General features: G+C 37.9%; 1 protein-coding gene across 2 annotated transcripts in view; it reads right to left on the minus strand.

The window, feature by feature from the left end:
* The window catches only part of UPF2 (UPF2 regulator of nonsense mediated mRNA decay), a 70,935-nt gene that overhangs the window by 1,869 nt on the left and 47,302 nt on the right, over positions 1-21,764 (minus strand). The window contains exons 16-21 of one of the 2 annotated variants that reach the window (XM_068401696.1): positions 20,647-20,786; positions 19,148-19,252; positions 18,115-18,213; positions 17,190-17,357; positions 11,493-11,634; positions 7,703-7,823 (exon numbers count right to left, since the gene is read on the minus strand). In XM_068401696.1, the coding sequence (XP_068257797.1) occupies positions 7,703-7,823; positions 11,493-11,634; positions 17,190-17,357; positions 18,115-18,213; positions 19,148-19,252; positions 20,647-20,786 (775 nt within the window). Of the gene's footprint in view, positions 1-7,698; positions 7,824-11,492; positions 11,635-17,189; positions 17,358-18,114; positions 18,214-19,147; positions 19,253-20,646; positions 20,787-21,764 lie in introns of those variants that run through there. The other variant, XM_068401697.1, reaches the window with a different exon arrangement.

A 21,764-nucleotide genomic window follows, 5' to 3' on the forward strand; every position in this document is an offset into this window, starting at 1 on the left:
GTAACGTTAATCTAGTATCACCACCTCCAGCACAACCATCAGTTACTGTATCTGGGCTGGTTTTCAGTTGATTTCTAGACTGCAAATGAAAATGTAGTAGTAGAAAGCAAAGTAAAAATTAGACATTTAGAATTACCAGAAAGCTCCAGGGCTACACACCCAAGTCTTTTACCATGTAAACAAAACAGTTTGCATTCTTTGCAGTAGTGCATAAACATCAAGCATTTGTTGAGCAGCAATTTAATCTAAACCTAGTTTTTATTGAAAATCTTGCAAGAAAAGTGTTACAAGCGTGTTAAACTGGACATAGTAACTTCTGCATTTCTTGTAACAGATAAAGCTTTCACAGTAATTCTGTATTCTTATACGTTGCTTTGTTTTGTTAACCAGTAGTTGTGCGTTTTATTTAAACACACTGTCCATTTTTGTCAGGAAGAACTGAGCTGATGCATCACTACAACTTATGGCAGTATTCACAGAATCAACCAGGTTGGAAGAGATCTCTGGGATCATCAAGTCCAACCATTGCCCTGACACCACCCTGTCAACTAGACCATGGCACTAAGTGCCACGTCCAGTCTTTTTTTAAAAACATGCAGAGATGGTGACTCCACCACCTCCCTGGGCAGCCCATTCCAATGTCTAATAACCCTTTCTGAAAAGAAATTCTTCCTGATGTCCAACCTCAACCTCCCCTGGCGAAGCTTGAGGCTGTGTCCTCTTGTCCTATCGCTAGTTGCCCAGGAGAAGAGGCCAACTCCCACTTCATTACAACACCTCCCTTTGGGTAGTTATAGACAGCAATAAGGTCACCTCTAAGCCTCCTCTTCTCCAGGCTAAACAACCCCGGCTCCCTCAGCTGTTCCTCGTAGGTCAGAGCCTCCAGACCCTTCACCAGCTTGGTCGCCCTCCTCTGGACTCGCTCCAACACCTCAACATCTTTCTTGAAGTGCGGGGCCCAGAACTGGACACAGTATTCAAGGTGCGGCCTCACCAGTGCCGAGTACAGAGGGACGATCACTTCCCTAGACCGGCTGGCTACACTATTCCTAATAGAGGCCAGGATGCCATTGGCCTTCTTGGCCACCTGGGCACACTGCTGGCTCATGTTTAGCCGGCTGTCGATCAGCACCCCCAAGTCTCTTTCCGCTGAGCCGCTTTCTAACCACTCTTCCCCCAGCCTGTAGCGCTGCATGGGGACATTGATGGGGAGGGAAGGAGAAAGGCCAGGACTAGCTGCACGTATCTAGCTTCGTAAAAGTAAGTCTCATCCGAAACAGCTGCTGCCATGGCACGTTGGCAGTAGGTAAGGCAGAGCAGCAATGTTTCAGTGGATTAGGGCGAGATGCTGCTGGTAAAAACCTTAGTAGCAGTTTTTCCAAAACCAGGCATTTCACATAACATTTCTCTGCAAACTAGTAAACTTGATCCCAACCTATATTTGGCAAGGTCAAACTTTGTACATAGCTGTAATTAGACATCTGGAACTCTACATGTAAAATCAATCAATTTTTTTGCAACCTACTCCCCCACGTCCCTTCCCTGCTACCAACACAGTTATTAATTTATGTAAAAATCTTATAGTCAGCTTAACACCACCGCATACATTAATACTGCCTACCTACTCCACGTGATAGAGAAACACAGAGATGCTTCTACCTAATCATGGCTGGAGTAGAAAACCAGACCTTGTAAAAAGGCACAGAAACATTATACCATAGTACAGGCTAGGAAATAATCACAAATCCATCGCACATGTGAAGCTGGCAGAATTTAAGTCAGCAAGCCAACATTATGGCTTAAGTTGAAATGGGCCCAGGAACAATATATGTGACTTATGAAATCAAGTCCTTTTTGCACATTTTGACATGACAAGATCACAAAAAAAATCTTATTTCTTAACATGTGAGGAATCTTTGAGATGAAATCACACACTTCTCCCTCATCCCTTCATGTCCTACACCAATCCACAGTGGTTTATGTATTTCTGAAGTAACTTATGTATTCACAAATTTCAGGTACCTTCCTCCTCCTCCAAACACCTCTCAAACCTCACTTGTTGCTTTGCTTTTCATGACTAATCTTGGCTTTGGTGCTCTTGGTCCTCTCTCTCTCCTAATCACATTAACCAAAACCAGGAACATGAAATAGAAACACAATGAACACCTGGAATTTATTTTTCTGTTTTACACATAACGCTCCTTCATGAACATTTCTTTTCTTTGTGTGCCTTATTCTGCTGAATGCATTTTCTTGCTTTCAGATGCATGAGCTTTAGAGTGGAGGACAGTTCTTAAAGAGGAAAACAGCCTCTGGAGTTCAGACTCCTGCTCTGAGCTGCTCCCTGCATGGACAGCAGAGATAACTTACAGAGACTGATCTTTGCTTTCAGCTCTCCACTGCAAGAGAAGAAAAATACTGGGGAGTAGTAACTTAAGTCCTGGGAAACTTAAATTCAAGTACCTGTGGTGCCACAGTCAGCTTCTTTCCTGTCTCATAGATCTATGGAACTGGACAAAACATCACTTGTCCTCCGCACAAGAGTGTGTAAGTGTGTTCACATATCAAACCATGTGGTGACTTGATTCCACAGTAATGAATGCAGTAAGAGATTACACACATACTGCACCTTAATATGGGCTGGAGAGAAATTCTAACAAATGTAAAGGTGCTTAGACTCATTCTAAACACAGTATTGCTGCCGGTGTCACTAAGTTATCCACAGCAAAATTGGAAATTACATTCTGTAGAACGTTACCCTAGCCATTTTGTAGTGAAAAAAAAACGTAGCACTGGATTTTAAATAGCTGTTATCAATTCAGCTGTGCAAGAATACATTCTCTGAAACAATCATATTTCAGAGCATGTGTTTCTGGACTAATAAAATACTAAGGTGCCCATGTCACTTCCTAACAAATCTGAATTATCAACTTCCATATTGTAAACATCACAGATTCAAATAATCCACAACAGCTAGACTCACCTAAGTAAGAGAACCTTAAGTTGTACAAGTTAGTTTATATTCTCATCTGTTCAATAAAAATAAAATACTCTGACAAAATCAAATCAAAGCCATAGTATGCAAAGTGGGCTATTATCAGGAAGGTGTTTTGAGGATTGGTTGTTAGTTGCCAGAGGGCCACAAAACTACAGGGGTTTGTTTGGGTTTTTTTAATTATTATTATTATTATTAATTTAAACTGAAACAACCTGTTTAAACAAAGATTCTTTATAAATGAGTATGCTAATAAACAAACTATCGCCTTCCTTTCCCTCTAAACTGTAACTGTGATCAGATCTCTCTTCACCTTTGCTACCTGGGTTAGACTCGCACCTACATGTGCAGAGCCCAACAAGCACCATGTTCCCAAGACAAAAACCTGAGGACCTGGCTTTTCTTCTTTTTTGTTCAATTCCAGTGCAGTCCACCACAAGAAGCTGCAGGATCTGGAAACACCCCCTTCATATTCCCACCCTGAGCTTTCCTCCCATCAAACAGCTGAAGAGGGAGGCTGGAATTTCTCTGCTGAGTTTGAATGGCTTTCATGGAAAGCTACACTAGCATGTGGAAGTACTAGGGAAATGGATGTAGTACGGGAACAAGAATGACAACTGAGAAAAGGTCAAGATGAAAATAGTGGTGAAAAAGATGGCAAAGAACAAGGTGAACTGAGCTAGCACACAATTAAATAGAGCACTGAATTTTTTAGTGTTTATGCTATCGAGAGTGTAAAGATGGGAGCCATTTCATCATGAAAATTTCTGAAGCAAGAGCAAAATATTACTGCTAAAGTGATGACCTCTCAATTTTTTTGAAAAGAATACACGAGATCATTGAAAATGACATCTAAAGATTTCAAAAGCAGTGTGACGTACCAAGGGATAGATTTGTCAGCTGAAGACAGGGCTATGCCAACACCCAGGAGTTTGTCTAGTTTGAGACAATGACAGTCTACCACAATCAGCTGGACTGCAGCTAACCGAGAAACTGGATTTAGGCTGCCCAGGACTTCGGGTATGTCAGTAAGAAGTGAATTCAAAGCTTCAAAATATAATCAACTACATGGCGGGTGAGGTATGAAGTGTGTTTGTCCAGTAGCTGAAACAGGAAATTGTGTTAAACTCCCATTTTTCCTTATTATCTATAGTCTTGATTTTTCAGCATTAATGAAATACTCTTTATTATGAGAATATTTAGCTAATAAAATCCTAGCATCCTGTTATTATCTTTATGCTTCATTTTTTCTTTATTAAATGGGTTAAAGAGAAATAAGAGTCAGATGCAAATCGGGGACCTGAAATTACCAATTAATTTGAATATAATTTAGTTTGTCAGCATATGTCTGCATCCCAGTGGGCCTTTTAACACAGACAGGTCCTCCTTCTTTCCTATACTTTCAAAACAGCAGTGAGTTTCGAGGTTACTGCTTTCAATAAGGAGAGGTTTAACAAATTAAAAAGCTCCTTGCTAAGGCCCTCTTCTCTATAGTTAAATTTCTCACTGCAATTCTTTTTTCTTTCTTGGTAATCAATGTCTTTAAATAGATTTCATAAAATGTGGATATTTACAGTTCACTTTATAAGCAAGCCATTTAATGGATCTCAATCCTCTTTAAACAAAGGAAAAACACTTTCTTGAAGTGAGAGGCCGTTCTCCAGAACTGTAAAAGAATATTTTCATGATAACCCCATCACCGAAAAAAATTACTTTTTTAAATTTTGTGTTTCCTGAAGGTATCAAGTTTAACAGCTTGATAGCCAAAGTCCTCTTTTAGTACACAAATGCTACAGAACTGAAGGCAAGAGTGAAAATCATTGCCTTCCCAGTCCTGCTGAAGTAAATTGAGGAACCCTACTTTTAATGGAGTCACAGTAAGCTATCTTTAAGGTTAGTCAGCCTTAAATGTGCAAGTCCCCAAAACAATGTCCTCCTTGCAGGATTAGCAGGTCTTAAAACCTGAGGCTATACAAGCAAGTGATTACAAATAAACAGTAATAAACTCCAGTTTTTGATCCAGCATTTTGCACACACTAAATAATAAGAAATCTGACAAAGCCTGTCAAACTCACTGCATTTAATTCAATACAGAAAAAGGACATTAATAGATAACAAAGAAAGTAAACACTGCAAAAGATTTCTCTCTTGTTTTTTTAACAAAATGCATACTGTGTAGCCGCAGCCACTAATTCATTCTCCTATTTACTGTGCATTTATCACAGGCAAAGGAGGCGACACATTTATGGGTGTGTTTGGGTTTTTTTGGGTTTGTTTTGGTTTAGCACCCCACTAGACCAAAACAGAAAAATTTAGGTTCCAAGGGCCCTCTGGAGGTCATCTAGCCCAAACGCTGCTGCAACAGCAGGGCTAATTGCAAAGCGAGATCCAGTTGTTCAAGGCCAAAAACATACGAGAGAACCCTGTGCTGCCTTCATTAATTTTTGAATCATCCATGATGACAGGTATATTTGGATTTAACTTTCTAAAAGATGTTTGAAACATGGTGCTTAGGTCATGTTTAGCAACACAAAAGTAAAGGTAAAACAAACAAATCTATTTCTCTACTCTTAACACTACTTGAAATGCAGAAGTCCTCATCCCAGCCTCAGCTATCAGAACATGTCAGACTGTACATTACAATGGAATCCATCAGCAGATTTATTTGCTCAGATTTTCTTTTAAATTTCCTGAGGGTAGGGATAAAGTTACATACCCGAAAGTAACATACATTATTATTTCCAATAAATCTGAGTTACTATTGCAAAAAAATAACATATCAGTCTTCATATACAAAGAGGAAACAACGCAACACAGCTCCCTCGTCATGCAAGTGATAACATCTGTAATTATACAAATTAGTTCTATCATGTAGGAAAGTGAAAGCTTCTTCAGATACTAAAATTAATAGCTTAGTTCCTATTTGCTCTCAGCAAATTGGAAAATACTCTAGTGTCCTCAGAGTCCATGGGGTAACTTAACTAAAACGTGAGGACAGTCTGGGCAGAGAGACTGCAGTTCAGCCTTCTAAGTCAGAAGACAATCTTCAATATACGCTATAAATCAGAAGCTCTAAAAACGTAGGAGACAGACAATCCATACCAGGAGTGGTAAGCCACTGGAGGACCCAGAGCCTCCAATAAATAACTCTCTGCTTAAATATCTTTCAGTGGGGTTGAGAGAAGCAACATTCCCTTACTACAGGCTGAAATGGCTCAACTGATGCATGACTGCAAGCCTGAGCATTGCACTACACGACAAATAAAACATGCCTGCAAAAACAAACTTCCTGGTCCTTGCTCTAAGGAGCTTACAGATTAAAAGGAACAAAGAATAAATTACATAATACAAAACTACATCAGAATTGTGAGCACACGGCACACTTATTTGAACAAGAAAACACTACTTAAACTGTTTGCTGGATAACGTCTGACCTAGTTTACAGTGACGTCCTAGAGTACATTTTCCCTAAAACATTTGAAAATAAAAAGCTTTCAGAAGAACTGCATTAAAAAAAACCCTGCAAATATCACATCTACTGGTCTGGCTGCTATATTTAAAGAGTAACTGCAGTGTGCTCCTCATATAGGTTGCAAAGCATTTGGGAGAGATGACCAAAAGATGACTGCGTAGCCATTTATGAAACACCCGCAAGCATTACAGCAACTCAGAGTAACTGAATAGTTTGCATCTATGACAGTATTAGGCCAGTGATACGAAAAATCTAGATGGACAGAACTGCTCTTTTTATTGAGTTACATCTGGTTATTTTTTTTTAAATATGTATTTTAAATTGCAGCCTGTTCTCAAAAGAGTTGTGTGGGGTTTGTTTTTTTTTTTCCTACAAGCAGTGTCTGTTCACAGAGTCTCATTGGAGTGACCATCAGGAAGTTATAAAATGCCTATAAAAACATACCAGAAAGAAGCTGGCCATGTTGCTGTGACATAGGATTATTGCATTACATTAACTTGTAGCCGACAAAGACAGACCCATTAGTAGGTAAACTCTCCCTTCCCACTTGCTGCTCCCATCTATCCACCTCCAAAATTAACTTGCAAAGAGAAGAGAAACATGAAAGTGTCTGTGTTTCACCTGAAACTCTGTCTATTCAAATTTGTGCTGCAGGGTTAATTTAATGGTTTATTCTCAAGCTTACTCTGAGTGAGAAGAGACACACGGAGACATATTAAAGCTGTAGAACGACTATGAGGCAATCCAGAACGGCTCTTTTCATGTTAATACTGATTTTGGTATGCTCTTGCACACCATAAATAGAAGGTCCTCCTCCCCCCTCCCCACCTCTACTATATTTTCTTTCCATTCAGGGCTTCAAAAAGAGATACAGCTCACAAGTTCACCAAATCGAAAAACCACAATGGGAATTTCTCTAGATGTTTTTAGGCAGTCCTCTCCTCCCTCTCACTGAGAAAGCATATTTGCATCTTCTCCCCTACAAAAAGACGCTCAGACTCTACCAGCCATTTCACAACTGAAAAAAAATCCTCTGGCTTCCAAACCTCTGTCAAGGACATATTTACAGACACTGCTAGAAGCACAAAACACTGCTCAGTATTTTAACAGAATGCTTTAGAATGGAAACAGCTAACGCATGCACTTGAACTACAGACATTATTATCTGTTTCAATTATGGAAGTAACTACTTGCCTAGAACCAGAATTACCACATTTAAAGGAAGATTGTCCTACCTCCCACCAGTTTTAAAGATTAGATCTGCATTAGGTGCTCCCTTCGGATGCTGGTAACGAGGCCGCCGTTCACGATTAGTATTTGCTGGAGCTGGACGCTGTGCCAGAGACTGCAACATTTCTGTAATTTCATACAGAAGAAAGTTAAATACATTTTCTACACATCTTTTTAAAGAAGAATTACACAAGCACATTTCACTGCCATGTAGTAAAAAAGACACCTTATTTACATTTTGCTATACTTTACGGTTAACACTCCTTGAGTTATTCCACAACAGCTAATTTTAAAAAAGTTACTACATTGCATAGACAGCTTTGACAAATCCATGCTACCCCGTAATATGAACTTGCATTTCCAGATGTTCTTACAGAAGGAACTGCCAGCAATGGTTTTCATCACAGGTGCTTAAGAAAAGGGCTGTGACCTTTTCTTTCTAAACATATCAGCCACCACTTTCTTTATCAATGATTAGGGACAAAGCTTCACAGCTGTATGAGAAGACACAACACTGAACTACCCTGAAATAGTAACAACTAGACAATGTTGCTGCTAATTAAAGACTCAGCAAGAAACCTGTCCTAACATCAGGCATTGAGAAGTTGGGTATTTAAGTCTAAGCAAGCCATAATAGGATCCTTTCACAGAGAAGACAGGCACCTGAAGAGGGTGACACCAGCTGACTCATGGATGGAGTTTTTCACTTTATGATCAGTGATAAGAAATAGGTGGGTGCAGAAAGCAGCCTATACTATACCCAGTTTAGCCCTGGACATCCAGCTTCTGGGCAGTTTAAGCTAGGTAAGTATTGTGGTTTGGCAGTTGGTAAAACTTCATTTCTAAAATTTAATTTCATTTTTTTAATGATGGCTCTTTACCAGGCTAAGTTAATGGTTATTAAGTACCCAATACAATTATGAATACATCAGAGGAACCTCCATGTAACCTCTGCCCATATGTTAGTGCGTCTAATGGAAAGTATTTCTGACAGTCCACCTGCGCAAGAATATACATTGCTCAGCAAACAGACGGAATAAATGAAGGAGAAAAGTAGAATAAACTGTTAAACAGATTACGTTTGAAAGTCTGCTCTGTCTGGCTCTCTAATCTCTGGTAATCTCATTGGGAGACACATACCCATCACCTGCTAGAAACAAACACTCCTCTCACAATGACTTGCACAGGGCAGAACTGGAGACTTCAGTGAGATTCTCTCGCCATTTACAAAACGTACATGAAGCTTGCAGCAAGTTATCCACCTAATCTTTGAGGAACTGGGAAACCATGAATGATTTAATATACAAATGTTGGTGTCAACAGTTAATGCACCATGTATTCACGCTCTGTATTCTCCCCCATAAACACCTGGAAAAGGCAAAGAAAGCCACTCAACACACTGACAGTCTGTTTTTGTAAACATCATGAAGTTACATCCTTCAAAGCAATTCTGTATGCCAGGAGAGATCTCTGTTGGCAATGACTAGACCCAGGAAGAAAATAAGAGCAGCTTATGGTACATCGCCATCCAGGTGCTAGAAGCAAGCAATGAACGAGCAAGTATGTGCATGCCTCTCCTGTTTTGCACACTGTAGGTGAAAGAAAATATCGGTTTGTGATAAGTCAGTAATTCAGAAGTTGAGTAATTGAGAAGATAACAGAAGGAAGAAATGGCAAAGGAGCACAAGGTATCAGCTAGGCTGAAGCCATGTCACCTGTCTTTGGTTTTAGTGAAGAAAAAAATAATCTACCAAGAAAAATACTAGTTCAAATTAGAGTCACCCAGTTCCTAGTATTTCTTTAAATTAAAAATGTTTATAATACTAATATAAACATTGCTGAAGTATTAAATAATTATCTGATACTACTTTGAAGTACATTTGTTTTTTTTCATCTGCGCAGGGTAGCTATCATGAAAATTTACCAATTGGACATGCAAATATGAGGACAACCCTGAGGCATTCTTCCAGAAATTTTGAGACTTCTTCCTCTGTTGGTAACTTCAAAGCATGAAACAGAAATTTAAAACCAACTCTTTCTTTCAATGTGTATGTACCAACTTGTTACAGGCAAGCCCACTCTTCAAAAGTAACAATCAACTGCACAAAATCTAAATAAAAAATAGTTCCAAAGAGGAATCTAAATTGGCCTGGTTAATTTAACCTTTTTAGTTTCGTTTCACTGTGTGTATTACTCAGGTTAATAAAAAAAGAATCAGCAGAAGTTTTTAAAAATTTATGTCAACTATGGAAAAATCTATTTCTTCCATGTTGATTTCTCCCCTATGTTAATGCTTTATCCACAGCACCTAGAAAATCTATGAGAACATTAAAAAAAAATTGCCTATTACTGGTTATCAGTTGGTGTCAGTTTGATTCATTTCGCTTGGACAACATCAATGTGATCCTTTTTTGGATAAGCAGTACAGTTGCTCATAATAAAATCATAGATTAAACAGACTAATTTTAAAGATACTAACAAAGTCATATGACAAGGCATAAAGACCCAAATGCCCTGACCAGTAAAAATATTAGAAATATCATTAATGAGGAAAAACCCTCCAAAAGTCTGAGAAAAGCACTTAAATGTCTAATTCTGGAGTCTGCTGTTTCTCTTCCTTTTTCATGAGTGGGCTTTATAAGAGGGGAGTGTTTTGGAAAAGAAGTTTTAAGGCCGATTGTGATGTTTAATACTAAGAATATACTGTGTTACCATTTCAGAGCTCTGTAGACACTCACTTTGGAAAAATACCCCTTTTTACGATTACAAGTTTAGTTCTTGTACTATCAAAGTTCTGAAAGGCATGTTAGATTCCATAGTGCTTTTAGAGTTAGAGCTGCTTTAATTTAAATTTCTCATTTCTTGATGAATAATGACCTTTCACTAAATACCTTACATGAGATTCCTGCTAATTAACTACTTATACTGTGATTACCACCAGACTGTAACATCTTTACAAAAAAACAGAGCAAGAACTTTGCAGATGTTAAATGGAAATACTAACATAAGAACTGAATAACATCAGTTTTATTGGTCTGGCTTTGTTTGCTATCTAAGTCAAGGAAAGTTGAGTCTTTAAAAAAAAAACCAAAACAAATAAAAAAAACAAACCACCTAACAAACACATCAAGTGCAACAGTTTATGGGCTACATGATCTGTTGTATTAACTGTTTGCTTCAATCTGTCCAAGTTCCAAAACTCCTGACTTATGTATCTTTAAAAAACAAATCAGATCATGTAATTTGTACAAAATGTTCATTCTGCTAACATATTCTTATGCTCCAGGTTTGTAGCACTCCTAGAACCTTTAGCAATACAAAGCTGAGGTGACAGTTTCTCAGGTGAAGGCTACCTCTTAGGATTTGCAAGTCTTAGCAAGATTGATGAAGATTCTAAATACCTTTGCCTATAAATATCTAAAAAGCAGACTTTAAGTTGCACAGAATTAATTCATCTTGTATACAACTCAACTGTCTTGCAGTAATGGAGACAATGCCACAAACAGATTAATTTTATGTTTTTAAGGAGAAATCTCAGTTATTCTGCTTTCCCAAAATAAACTGAAATGCTGAGATTTATTGAAAACTCCCTTTCATGGAAGGGCTATAAAAACTTCTTCAAGCACAGAGACCAGGGAGTAAATAATGAATGACTGAAACTAAAATACACATTTTCATGAAGTATTAGAAATTAATATTCAGAACTTGAGCTGCTAATTATAACAAAAGATATTTTCTGTAGATCCATGAAAGTTCCTCTGAAAATAAAAGTTAAATACTTGGCAATTTTCTTACCCTGGTAGTCCTCTTGTTCTTGCCGTTCATTGATATCCAAAGTGAGCTTTTTCATCCTCATTCTCTCCTCCTGTTCAGCTTGCTGTTGGTTCCAATGGTTTGCAGCAAGTTGGGAAGACATTGGTACATTTAGGATCTTAAACTGCAAATGAAAATAAGTTAAGTGCCCATCGCAGAAAAAAACAACCACAAAACAATCCAAAATAAAAGAAGGGTTATGATTATTTTTAGGGTATTGTGATGAGATACTTTCTCCAGAAGTTTATACTGGAAAGTGTGTTGTTTGTTGTGGGGTTTTTTTTGAGTTTTGTTTGTTTGTTTTATTTTTTTTGTTTTTAACTCTACTTCACATAAGGAAGCATGAGAAAATATAAGGTATTCAGACCCCCTAAAGACACACAAAATGTACCAAAAAAGGCTGAGGTACTGCTAAGGCAAAAGACTATTACACACAGTATTTATGAGAACAAAATTGATTAACTTTCACCAGGAACACAGAGCTATATGCTTTATTTCTTATTTTCATACGAGCTGGTATCCTCACAGTGAATTAAACTGGTCTTGAGACAAAACCACCATAGCTGGCTCGGAAAGCTGCATCTCCCTCCACAGGTCTCTGCCTTTCAAAGAGATGAAGCCCTGAGCAGAATTTCTACTGTTATGCCATGTCGTAACAGAGGAGAAATGCTCTAAGGGTTTCAGGTATCTGTCGGCATTCCTTGGCGGGTACTTTTCCGTTTACAAACCATTCTAGCTTCACAGAGCTTCTTACTAGTATGGAGACAGCTGTGGTGTCAAATTTAATCTTTTTCTCCTCCCCCACACCCAAACATCCACACTACACATTCAACCCATTATCTGATTTGCCATAAGCTACATTAAAGGTAAGCTTGGTACTACTCCTACAGAAGCACCCTCTCTCCGAAAAATGCAGGTGAGGTGTTCAAAGAGGCATAGGGAAGATGTTTTCTTTTTCCCCAGACTCAGAAAATCCAAGTGTTCATTTCCACAGAAAAATTTTTTGCAATTGTTTCAAAACACAGAAGTGATTCTCACAACCGTGTGTCCAGGTGGCCAAGAAGGCCAACAGCATCCTGGCTTGTATCAGCAATAGTGTGGCCAGCAGGACTAGGGCAGGGATCGTCCTCCTGTACTCAGCACTGGTGAGGCCGCACCTTGAATACTGTGTTCAGTTTTGGGCCCCTCACTGCAAGAAAGACATTGAGGTGCTGAAGAGAGTCCAAAGAAGGGCAACGAAGCTGGTGAAGGGTCTGGTGCACAAGTCTGATGAGGAGCGGCTGAGGGAACTGGGGTTGTTTAGCCTGGACAAAAGGAGGCTGATGGGAGACCTTGTTGCTCTCTACAACTACCTGAAAGGAGGTTGTAGTGAGGTGGGTGTCGGTGCCAGGGGAGGTTTCGATTGGATATCAGGAAAAATTTCTTCACCAAAAGGGTTATCAAACATTGGAACAGGCTGCCCAGGGAAGTGGTGGAGTCACCATCCCTGGAGGGATTTAAAAGATGAGTAGATGTGGTGCTTAGGGACATGGTTTGGTGGTAGACTTGGCAGTGCTGGGTTAACAGTGGGACTTGATGATCTTAGAAGTCTTTTCCAACCAAAACGATTCTGTGATTCTTAATCTTATCTGCAACTGAAACAATAGTTTTCAGAAACCCCTTAATGCTAAAGTTTGTGAACATATTTAGAAAAATTTCACTTCCTCCTTCAACTGCACATCCATTAGAAATAAATATTTCCACGCTATAAGTAGAGTAATGCATTTAAGGATAACCACGCTCAGTATTCCAGGAACTACTCCGAATCCCGCTGTTTGTTCTTGTCATCTGAGATCTATTTCCACAGAAATAGCAGCAGGGGCAAATTTCTAACTGTTCTTTTCTGCTACACTGTCAATAGCTGCAGACAGAAAAAAGCCCTTTCCAACCAAAATGATTCTATGATTCTATTCTATGATACTTTATCAAAACCTCTGTTGAGAAGGTTTGTGGTAAAAGCAAAATTCTCACTGCATATGGTTACTATTTAATGCAATAATTACTAAGAAGTCTCAAGGTATCTATTAGATATTAGTGCCCCACTAGCAGCAGATGAATGATGAGTGTGAAGACACCAAGTACTCAGATGCAGCATTGAAAATAAACTGTGTTTGAAACAGTTAAGATGGACTCTTGCTAAGACTTGAGAAAAAACTGGACAGAGTGAAACCCTATCAACCAGAAGGTTTATTTATTTGAGACAAATCAAGCAAAAGATCTTTTTTGGAGGGAGGGTAATAGCATGTTATATTGAACATAAATACAAGCTTGTTATTAAGGTGTGTGTGTAAGACTAAAAATGAAAGTTCTTGAAATTCCAAGAGAAAACTAAGCTTTAGTTACTTATTGCTGAGCAGACTATGCATGTTCCCAGATATTGTCATATGAGCTTTATGCAAACTACGCTAGTAACTAACCCATGAGCAGCATTTCACGATAAAAATCATTCCTTAGCTTAACCATTAAGCTCCTCATCCATCTCAATATGTCCTTTATATTTTGTCTGTTCTAGGGATTTATCAACTTGATGGGATTGGTAAGTGTTTTCAGACAGGATGCTTAAAGTAAAAAAAAAAAGAAAACCGAAATATAGGATGAAAATGAAAGAAACAGATACAAAAAAACAGGAGACTGGTAATTAACAAAATATCACTGACTCAGTATCTCAAGGCAATCAGACAGTTGCTATCTGAAATCAAATCACTGATGACAATTACGAAAGGATATGATGATTACTGAGCAAATGAACCACTTCCGATTTGCAAACATTGAAGAGGTATTTTGAAAACCTCTTATAAAGTCTGTGAGGTGGGGATAGAACAGAAGGACTTTAGCTTAGAAGATGGCAAACTGAAAAAAGATCTGAAAAATGATCATTCAGCAGACTAGATTAGATTACAGATAAAAATGTCACTGAGAGAAAGAACTTCACATGCAAGGACGGACATGACCATTCTATGGATATTACTGTTCTTTCATGCAATCTTACTAAAAATCTTTCAAATGAAAGGAAATATTTTGTCTCAGGAATTAACCAATTTCTTGCTACTACGTGACTTTCTTTTTACTGTTTAAGTCTCACCTTGGTTCACACTCGCCTGGTATAAAACTTCTTGGACAGTTTCAAAAACAAACGGTACTAGACAGACGTCAGATCTGATGCCTTGTGATGATGTCACTATTTCCTTATTTACCCTTGTATTCCCATGGCTTGTGGATAAATCACGATGCCATAGTCTGATTTCCAATAACCATGTTCAGTTCTATTGATACTAGTTTTGTAAGTTTTGTCATGCAGCTTCTTTGCAACAACTGACAGGTGAAAAAAATCCAGCCATCTATTGCAAGACACTGGTCTACCCGATACCCTTGCTATTGCCTGTTTTTGTAAATCAGTGTGACAAAAAGGATACTATCAGCCTGAAGCGACTTAGTTCAGGTTGTATGCTGCTGGTAAACAGCAATCAGCTGGTTTTGCATTGTTGAAAAAAGAAAAAAAATAGTTGTCAATGCTCCACTAAAATCTGGCTGAATACTGCCATGTGAACTGAGCATTAAGTGACTGGACCTTGACTACCAAATATCAAGCTCCAGAAGGAAGCTCAGCATGTTCCATTTCATCAGTGGGTACTTTCTTACAGTGAAGATTTCTACTTTCGGCAGCACTGTCGACAGAGCACAGAGATCAAACCACCTGCTAACACAGCAAGCAATTAGGCTGATGTCACAGTGAGGTGGCAATGTTTATCATCCCAGTGACTGTGCAGATGAAAAGTTACTTACAGCCTTCCAGGTCATCTGCAAGCTCCTTCTGACTGTTTTTAAAAAGCTGAAAGTTTACACCTATAACTTAATAGTAATGTATGCTTCCATCACTTGAAAACTCCATGCACGTTCTGCTCGCAGATTTAAAATGAAGTACTATAAGAAGGAATAAGTATTTTCTTTTCAACTCCACCTCTTCTTTCCTGCTTATTTTTCTATTAAAACTGACTACTAAGATGTATTTTTTTTTCTGAATACAGAACTACAGACAAAGAAGCCTTTCACTGACTCAAGAACTGAAGTAGTCTATAAAGCAACTGTTTTCTACATTTCTAGAAACACTGAGAGGAGTTTTGGCAGGAAGAGCCTACTCCCAAAAGCAAATATCGGGGGAGGAGCAGGGAAAGCTCCTGAACAAGTTCTGCTTTCTTTTTCGAGCCACATGTCAGTGATATTTTCCCCTCACACAGAATATGAAGATCCTAAAATTCTTGTAAGTACAGACACAACCACTAAATTATCCTGAAAAAACTAAACACCTTTTTTTTTAATGGAATTCTCTTAAATCCCTTCTCAGCCCAATGACAACAGTTATAATCCCTACTCAAAACTTCTGTAGAACTTTGTATACCACATTCAAGTTCCAGGAAAACAGAATAGCCACATGGAGTAAGGAGATCAGTTAATCATCATTACTAAATGCAAGCATGTGCCCACTCAAACAGGTATCACCACTTACATTTTCAGAGCGCTTACATAGCACAGTATTTTCTTAACAGACTAACAAGGCTTAAAACCAGATTTGGAATCACACACACTCACTAGTTCAAGGGCTTTACGAAAACAGACCTCACTTTCTACACAGATTTTTAAACTGTCTTTCATATGGAGAAAGAGAGAGATTCTACTTCAGCTTTGTATACCTCAACTGTTACATTACTGTCACAATTCATGTAACATAAGTCAAAGCAAAGTAATGGCATGGATGACATAGATCTAAATACTTGAAAGGCACAGATGCACGGAATAAAACAATGTCTTGGTTTTGCTTCCCACAAAGCCACTAGCGTCACTCACTTTCATCACCAATTTGTACAACCAAAATGAAAAGGTTTCTTTAAAGGACCTAAACCATGACGAGAAATGCATGTGGGATGTGTTAGGTATTGATTTGTATACTATGCATTTGCTGACCCAGGAAAATTCAAACATATACTGGAGAAAAAAGCCAAGACACATGTATAGCTTGGCTGCATGAAGCAAGGGGTTTATTTGTCTTACCAACATGATTTCCATTTAGGTTTCTCTGAGAGATTCACTCAACACATTATGGAAGTATCCTAAAAAAGGCTTCAGAGATAACGACTTTTTTCCAAGTTGAACAAATTCAACCAAGCGGCAGTTACTTAGGAAATGGAATTTAGCAAACACCATATATCGCAATTTGGAGCTGAATGTGTTTTCAGAAAAACCTGTAGAATCTTGAAGATTCTGGAATATTCCTTCTCCTTTTCTTTTCTACCCCTTTTAACTTCCAGTGGCAGTCCACCAACCGCAAGCATTCGTCTTCAACAACTATGTTTAAAATACACATAAAACATATCACTGTCCCACTGGTGTGATCACAAAATGTAATTAGTAAAGGTATAATTTAACCACAGAGTTTTCCTACATGATCTCTATACCAGAATTCCAAGAAACTACATATGGTATTTTCTAATTATCAAAATCAAGATGACTGCATCCTAATCTGGTAAAAGGGTGAAGAAACAAAAAATTCTGTGACTTCAAAAGTCACAGGGTGTGACTTTCAGAAGAGTGAAAGGATTTTATTTATTTATCTAAGCAATATCTATACCTTACGTGAACTCTTACCTGCTGTTTGTTGCCTTTTCGTGTTAACATGACAAATGGCATGGTGTCTCCAGACTCCGACTCTCCATCCCCACCTCCAAGTGGGGGACCCTTCTTGAGCTGACTCTTGAGATGTAGAGGAATAGCAACATCCAACTGATGTACTTTAACAGATTCACCACTCCGTTGCTATTAAAAAAAGTAAATTCTATAAATGATCAGATGCTAAAAATGTCAGTCAGTCTGGCAACGTTCGTATTTTTATGACTGAGAAAAGTTTTAACTTTCCAAGAAAATGGAGTAATATATAAATAAATGTATTCGGCTTTTTTACATTTTCCTTTGATTTTATTGCTTGCGAAGAAGAAAGCTACAGGAATGGAACACTTCAAATTTCAAAGGAATTTTAGATAACTTAAACTTGTAAGGAAAAAAGTCTAGAGACTTGATTAAACAACACTTCAGAAAGGACATTCTACAGTCAAGATTTTTTTGTAGCATGCTATTAATGTATTCCTCACACAGGGCTTGCAATGCTCAATACTTAAGTATTTACCAGATGTGACTAAAAAAAATGTAGGACTTAAAGGTTATGTAAATTTAAATGCAGCTACATTTTAAATATATTAAAACCTAGGCTTGGATAGTCTAGGATAAAGTCAGAAGCGTTGCATAGTATCTAATGCAGTTATTCATCCACAAAAATATCTGTCAGCATGTCATATATTCACTGGGCAAACAATACAATTAACAGCTATTTTTCTAACAGCTACTCATCCAAACATGTCAATTGCAGGGAAGAGGCCACAACTAAGGAAAAAAAAAAATCCATGTTCTTTAGTATGGTAAGCTATGCATTAATCTTTTATTTACTTGGGAAAAAAAAAATCAAATACAGTTAGCCATACAGCAAACTACATTAATTTAAGAAAATAAATATTTATACCTGAAGATTTTCCAGCATCATTTTATCCAATGCCTGAATGAAGTCCTCATCTTCTGCACAAGGGACATGCTTAAGTCCTCCTCCTTTAATCATTACTTCCTATTGCAATGGGAAAAAAACCTATTACATTAGATCCAGAAATATGAATATTCAGTCTAGAAATAAGGGGGAAAATACCCTCAATGCTGCCATATCATACATAATCAAAAGCTTAAAAAAATAAATTGTTAAAGAAAAAAGTTTTCAGCCTGGATTATTTTCTTGAGAAATATTTTCTGACATTTATTGCATTAATTATTATGAAGGCTGGCCACTCATAATATTCTGATATACCAGCGTATGTGTGTAGACACATATGTACACATTCTAGATACGGAAACAATACAAAAGTCTCTATACCTACCATACCTAATTTAACTATTTTTTCCATTAAGACCATAAAGTTAGATTGTTTTTTCAAGACAAATACTACCCTTCAGTACCTGGAAAGCACAACATGACAACAAAAATGTTTGAAGTCAGTACCCCAACACATTGTTCTCTAATGATCATTACTTTCCTTACTATGTAACTGCAATTCAGGCTCAACCTAATGGGTTCTTTTGCTACAGATTATAAAATCTGCCAATCCTAAATCTGTATTTTAGGAATTTTGCACTTCTTGGTTTGTCTCCTTTTCAGTTTTGAGATCTAGTGGAGAGTAACTAGTTTACCTTGTTGTACCGTATCAGTTTGCTACCATTGCTGGCATTGCAAAACCATCATTTATGCAATCTTTTCCAGTCTAGCTACCTGTGAAAGTGCACAGCCCTGTGAAAACATGTTGTTGTAATGTTGACAGCATAAATATTTTCAGACGGTAATAACGAAAGTTTGCAAATACAAAAATAAGTTCTAAAATATATTTGAAAGAATAGCAGGGAGTGTTCTTGCCGTGTTTTCCCAGATATGAACGACATTGGCAAAAAACATTCCGTAAAGAAAACCAAAGATGCAAAAGTCAATTCACTTTATCTAAAGCAACAATACATACTGTATTCTCCTCATCGGTTTCATTTTCCTTATTGGAGTCTGTAAGATAATCTGTGTTTTCTTCCTCCTCTTCTTCACCTTCTTCTTCCTCATTGTCAGAGCCTTCCTGAAATATTCAATGTTTTAAAACTTGAGAATAATTTCTGACTGTTTCAAAACAAAAAAGACCACTTGCATCTGAGTCCTTATACACATTTTCTGTACCTTTCCTACCCTCTCCCCATCCGAACCTGTTTAGTTAGTTCAGTCTTAGTAAATTTGTTTGGTTTGTATTTAAAGTTTCAGTCTGAACTCACTTGGCTTTATCTGACATTTTCACAAATGTACAGCAGAAAACTGGGAGTAGTGGCTGATACACCAGATGGTTGCACTGCCACTCAGAGGGAGCTCAACAAGTTGAAGGAATAGATTGAGAACTCATGAAGTTCAACAAAAAGAAATGCAAAGTCCTGCAACTGAGGAGCAATAACCCCATTCACTAGTACAGGCTGGAGGCTGCCCATCCATCTTCTCAGTGGTGCCCAGTGACAGACCCAGAAGCAATGGACACAAGTTGAAAAATTTCATTTAAACATAAGAAAAAAAGGCCGCCTTTACTGTGATGGTGTTTAAACAGTGGAACAGATCACCCTGAGAGGTTGTGGAGCCTCCACCCTTGAATATATTTAAAACCTGATGAGACATTGCCTCCAGGAACCTGCTGTAGGTGACCCTGCTTTGAGCAAGGCAGGTTTGACAAAAAGGTCTCCAGAGGTCCTTTCCCCACCCCCCAACCATTTATGGTCGTAATAATAATATTAATTTGTGGGTAAAGGCACAAACCCAGCCAACTTTAATGCTCAGAGGTACACACTGAAAAAAAGCTTACTAGTAAACCAATCAACCCAAGCATAAGGAGAAAAAGTGCTTTCTATTTCCTTGATGAATTCATTTTCTCTTAACATTACCATTATCATGTCAACTTCGCTGTGTCATAGTGACAAGTTAGAATTTCTGTGTACGTGTCTGGCTTTTTTATTGGCTCCACCATATTTGATTCAAAAGATTACTGGCACAGTAAACAAGGAAGGTTGTTATGCTCCATAAATCTTCTATTTATTCATATTATACAGGCATATTCTGAACACCTGTTATTTTTTGTACATGACTGCTTTGACATCTGGTCAATACATTTGCTTCTACAACAGATAATTATCTGAAAGTGTTTGCATGCCAAAAAAAATGAAGGCATCTTTTTGAGAAGCAGCACATACCCTGTGCAAAGTTGTCACGTTCAAGTTTCTGTGATAATTTCTCTGGAATAAGCCTCAGACACTCTGTATTCAGTTTTCCATATATACAAAACTAGGATGGAAATATCCTCAGAGTACTGACTGGGTTGTGCATACTCACATTTCACCTGCTAACTCTGTGACACAGAAGGGCTTCAGAAAGTAATGAGTAATCAAAACATTGATTACTCATTTTTTTATGTGATGCAAGGTAAATTATTAAGTTCACCTCTTCTTCTGGCTCATTTACTTCACTTTCATTTCCAGATTGTTCCTCTGTCTCTGCTCCACCTTCCTCCTCCTCTTCATCCTCTTCCAAGTTCTCTCCTTCCGTAATGGAATCTTTGGAATCTTTGTCATTCACAATTCCTGAGATTTGGAAAAAGAAAGAATTAGAACAAGGAACCAGAACAGAATTAGAACATTAGAACGCATATAACCACTCAAGTTATATGCAGAAGATCACTTCAAAAGTCCATTGCTACTGAACACGAAAACTTCCAATGGGTCATAATATTTGACTTCTGAATGAAACAATTTCTATATAGTTACCTTACTCTTAAAGGGTAATAATTTCCCTGCCAGAAAAGGAGGAAAACATTATGGAGAACATTTGAAATCTCCCATAAAACAGCAATCAAGAAGCTGCACTGTGCAAACTGCTTCACAATATCCTCAAACTTAAATGTGCAGCCTTACCGAAACATGCACTGAAACATGAGCACTAAATTACAGATGCTCTACAAAACCAGCAGAACCCAGACGACATCAAGCCTCTGCACTCTTAGTTCCAGTACTTCACATTACTGTCAATTAACAGGTTTGAAACAACTATTTTCTCAGCCTGTAACAAACCTTTCTGGTTCTTTTCTAATGCTCCAAGGCTGCACTTGAACCTATGAGGATGTAGGTGCTTATAAAAAGTCTTCAGGCACTCAGAGTCTCTCCCAAAAGTATTATCTAGTGTCCTCATCCTACCTGCAGACAGGACTGGCAGTTCTTTCACTGTGTTTCAGTTCATCTTGCAGTCTTCCTTACTGGCCTGCTTGCCACCTCTGTCCCTCAAGACAATTTAGTTTACTCTCTGTGTAAGGTATCAAGCGTAGCTCCTTAAACCTCTGCTTTCTTTCAATAAGGTATCCTTCAGTGTAATACCTTTATCTATACCATTCCCACAGTAGTAAAAAGTAAGTTTCAGCTTCTTTCAGTGCTTCAGCATCCAATTTAGTCTTAGAGATTTCAATCAGAACTGTTTTCAGCAGAACTATTTAAGAATTGATCATGGTTATGATTCAGGAGAAAAAGATCAGTTTTTAGCGAACAGCTATTGCAAAAATTAAGTCCTCC

The sequence above is a fragment of the Nyctibius grandis genome, chromosome 5 (assembly GCF_013368605.1).
Source record: "Nyctibius grandis isolate bNycGra1 chromosome 5, bNycGra1.pri, whole genome shotgun sequence".
Classification (NCBI taxonomy): Eukaryota; Metazoa; Chordata; class Aves; order Nyctibiiformes; family Nyctibiidae; genus Nyctibius; species Nyctibius grandis.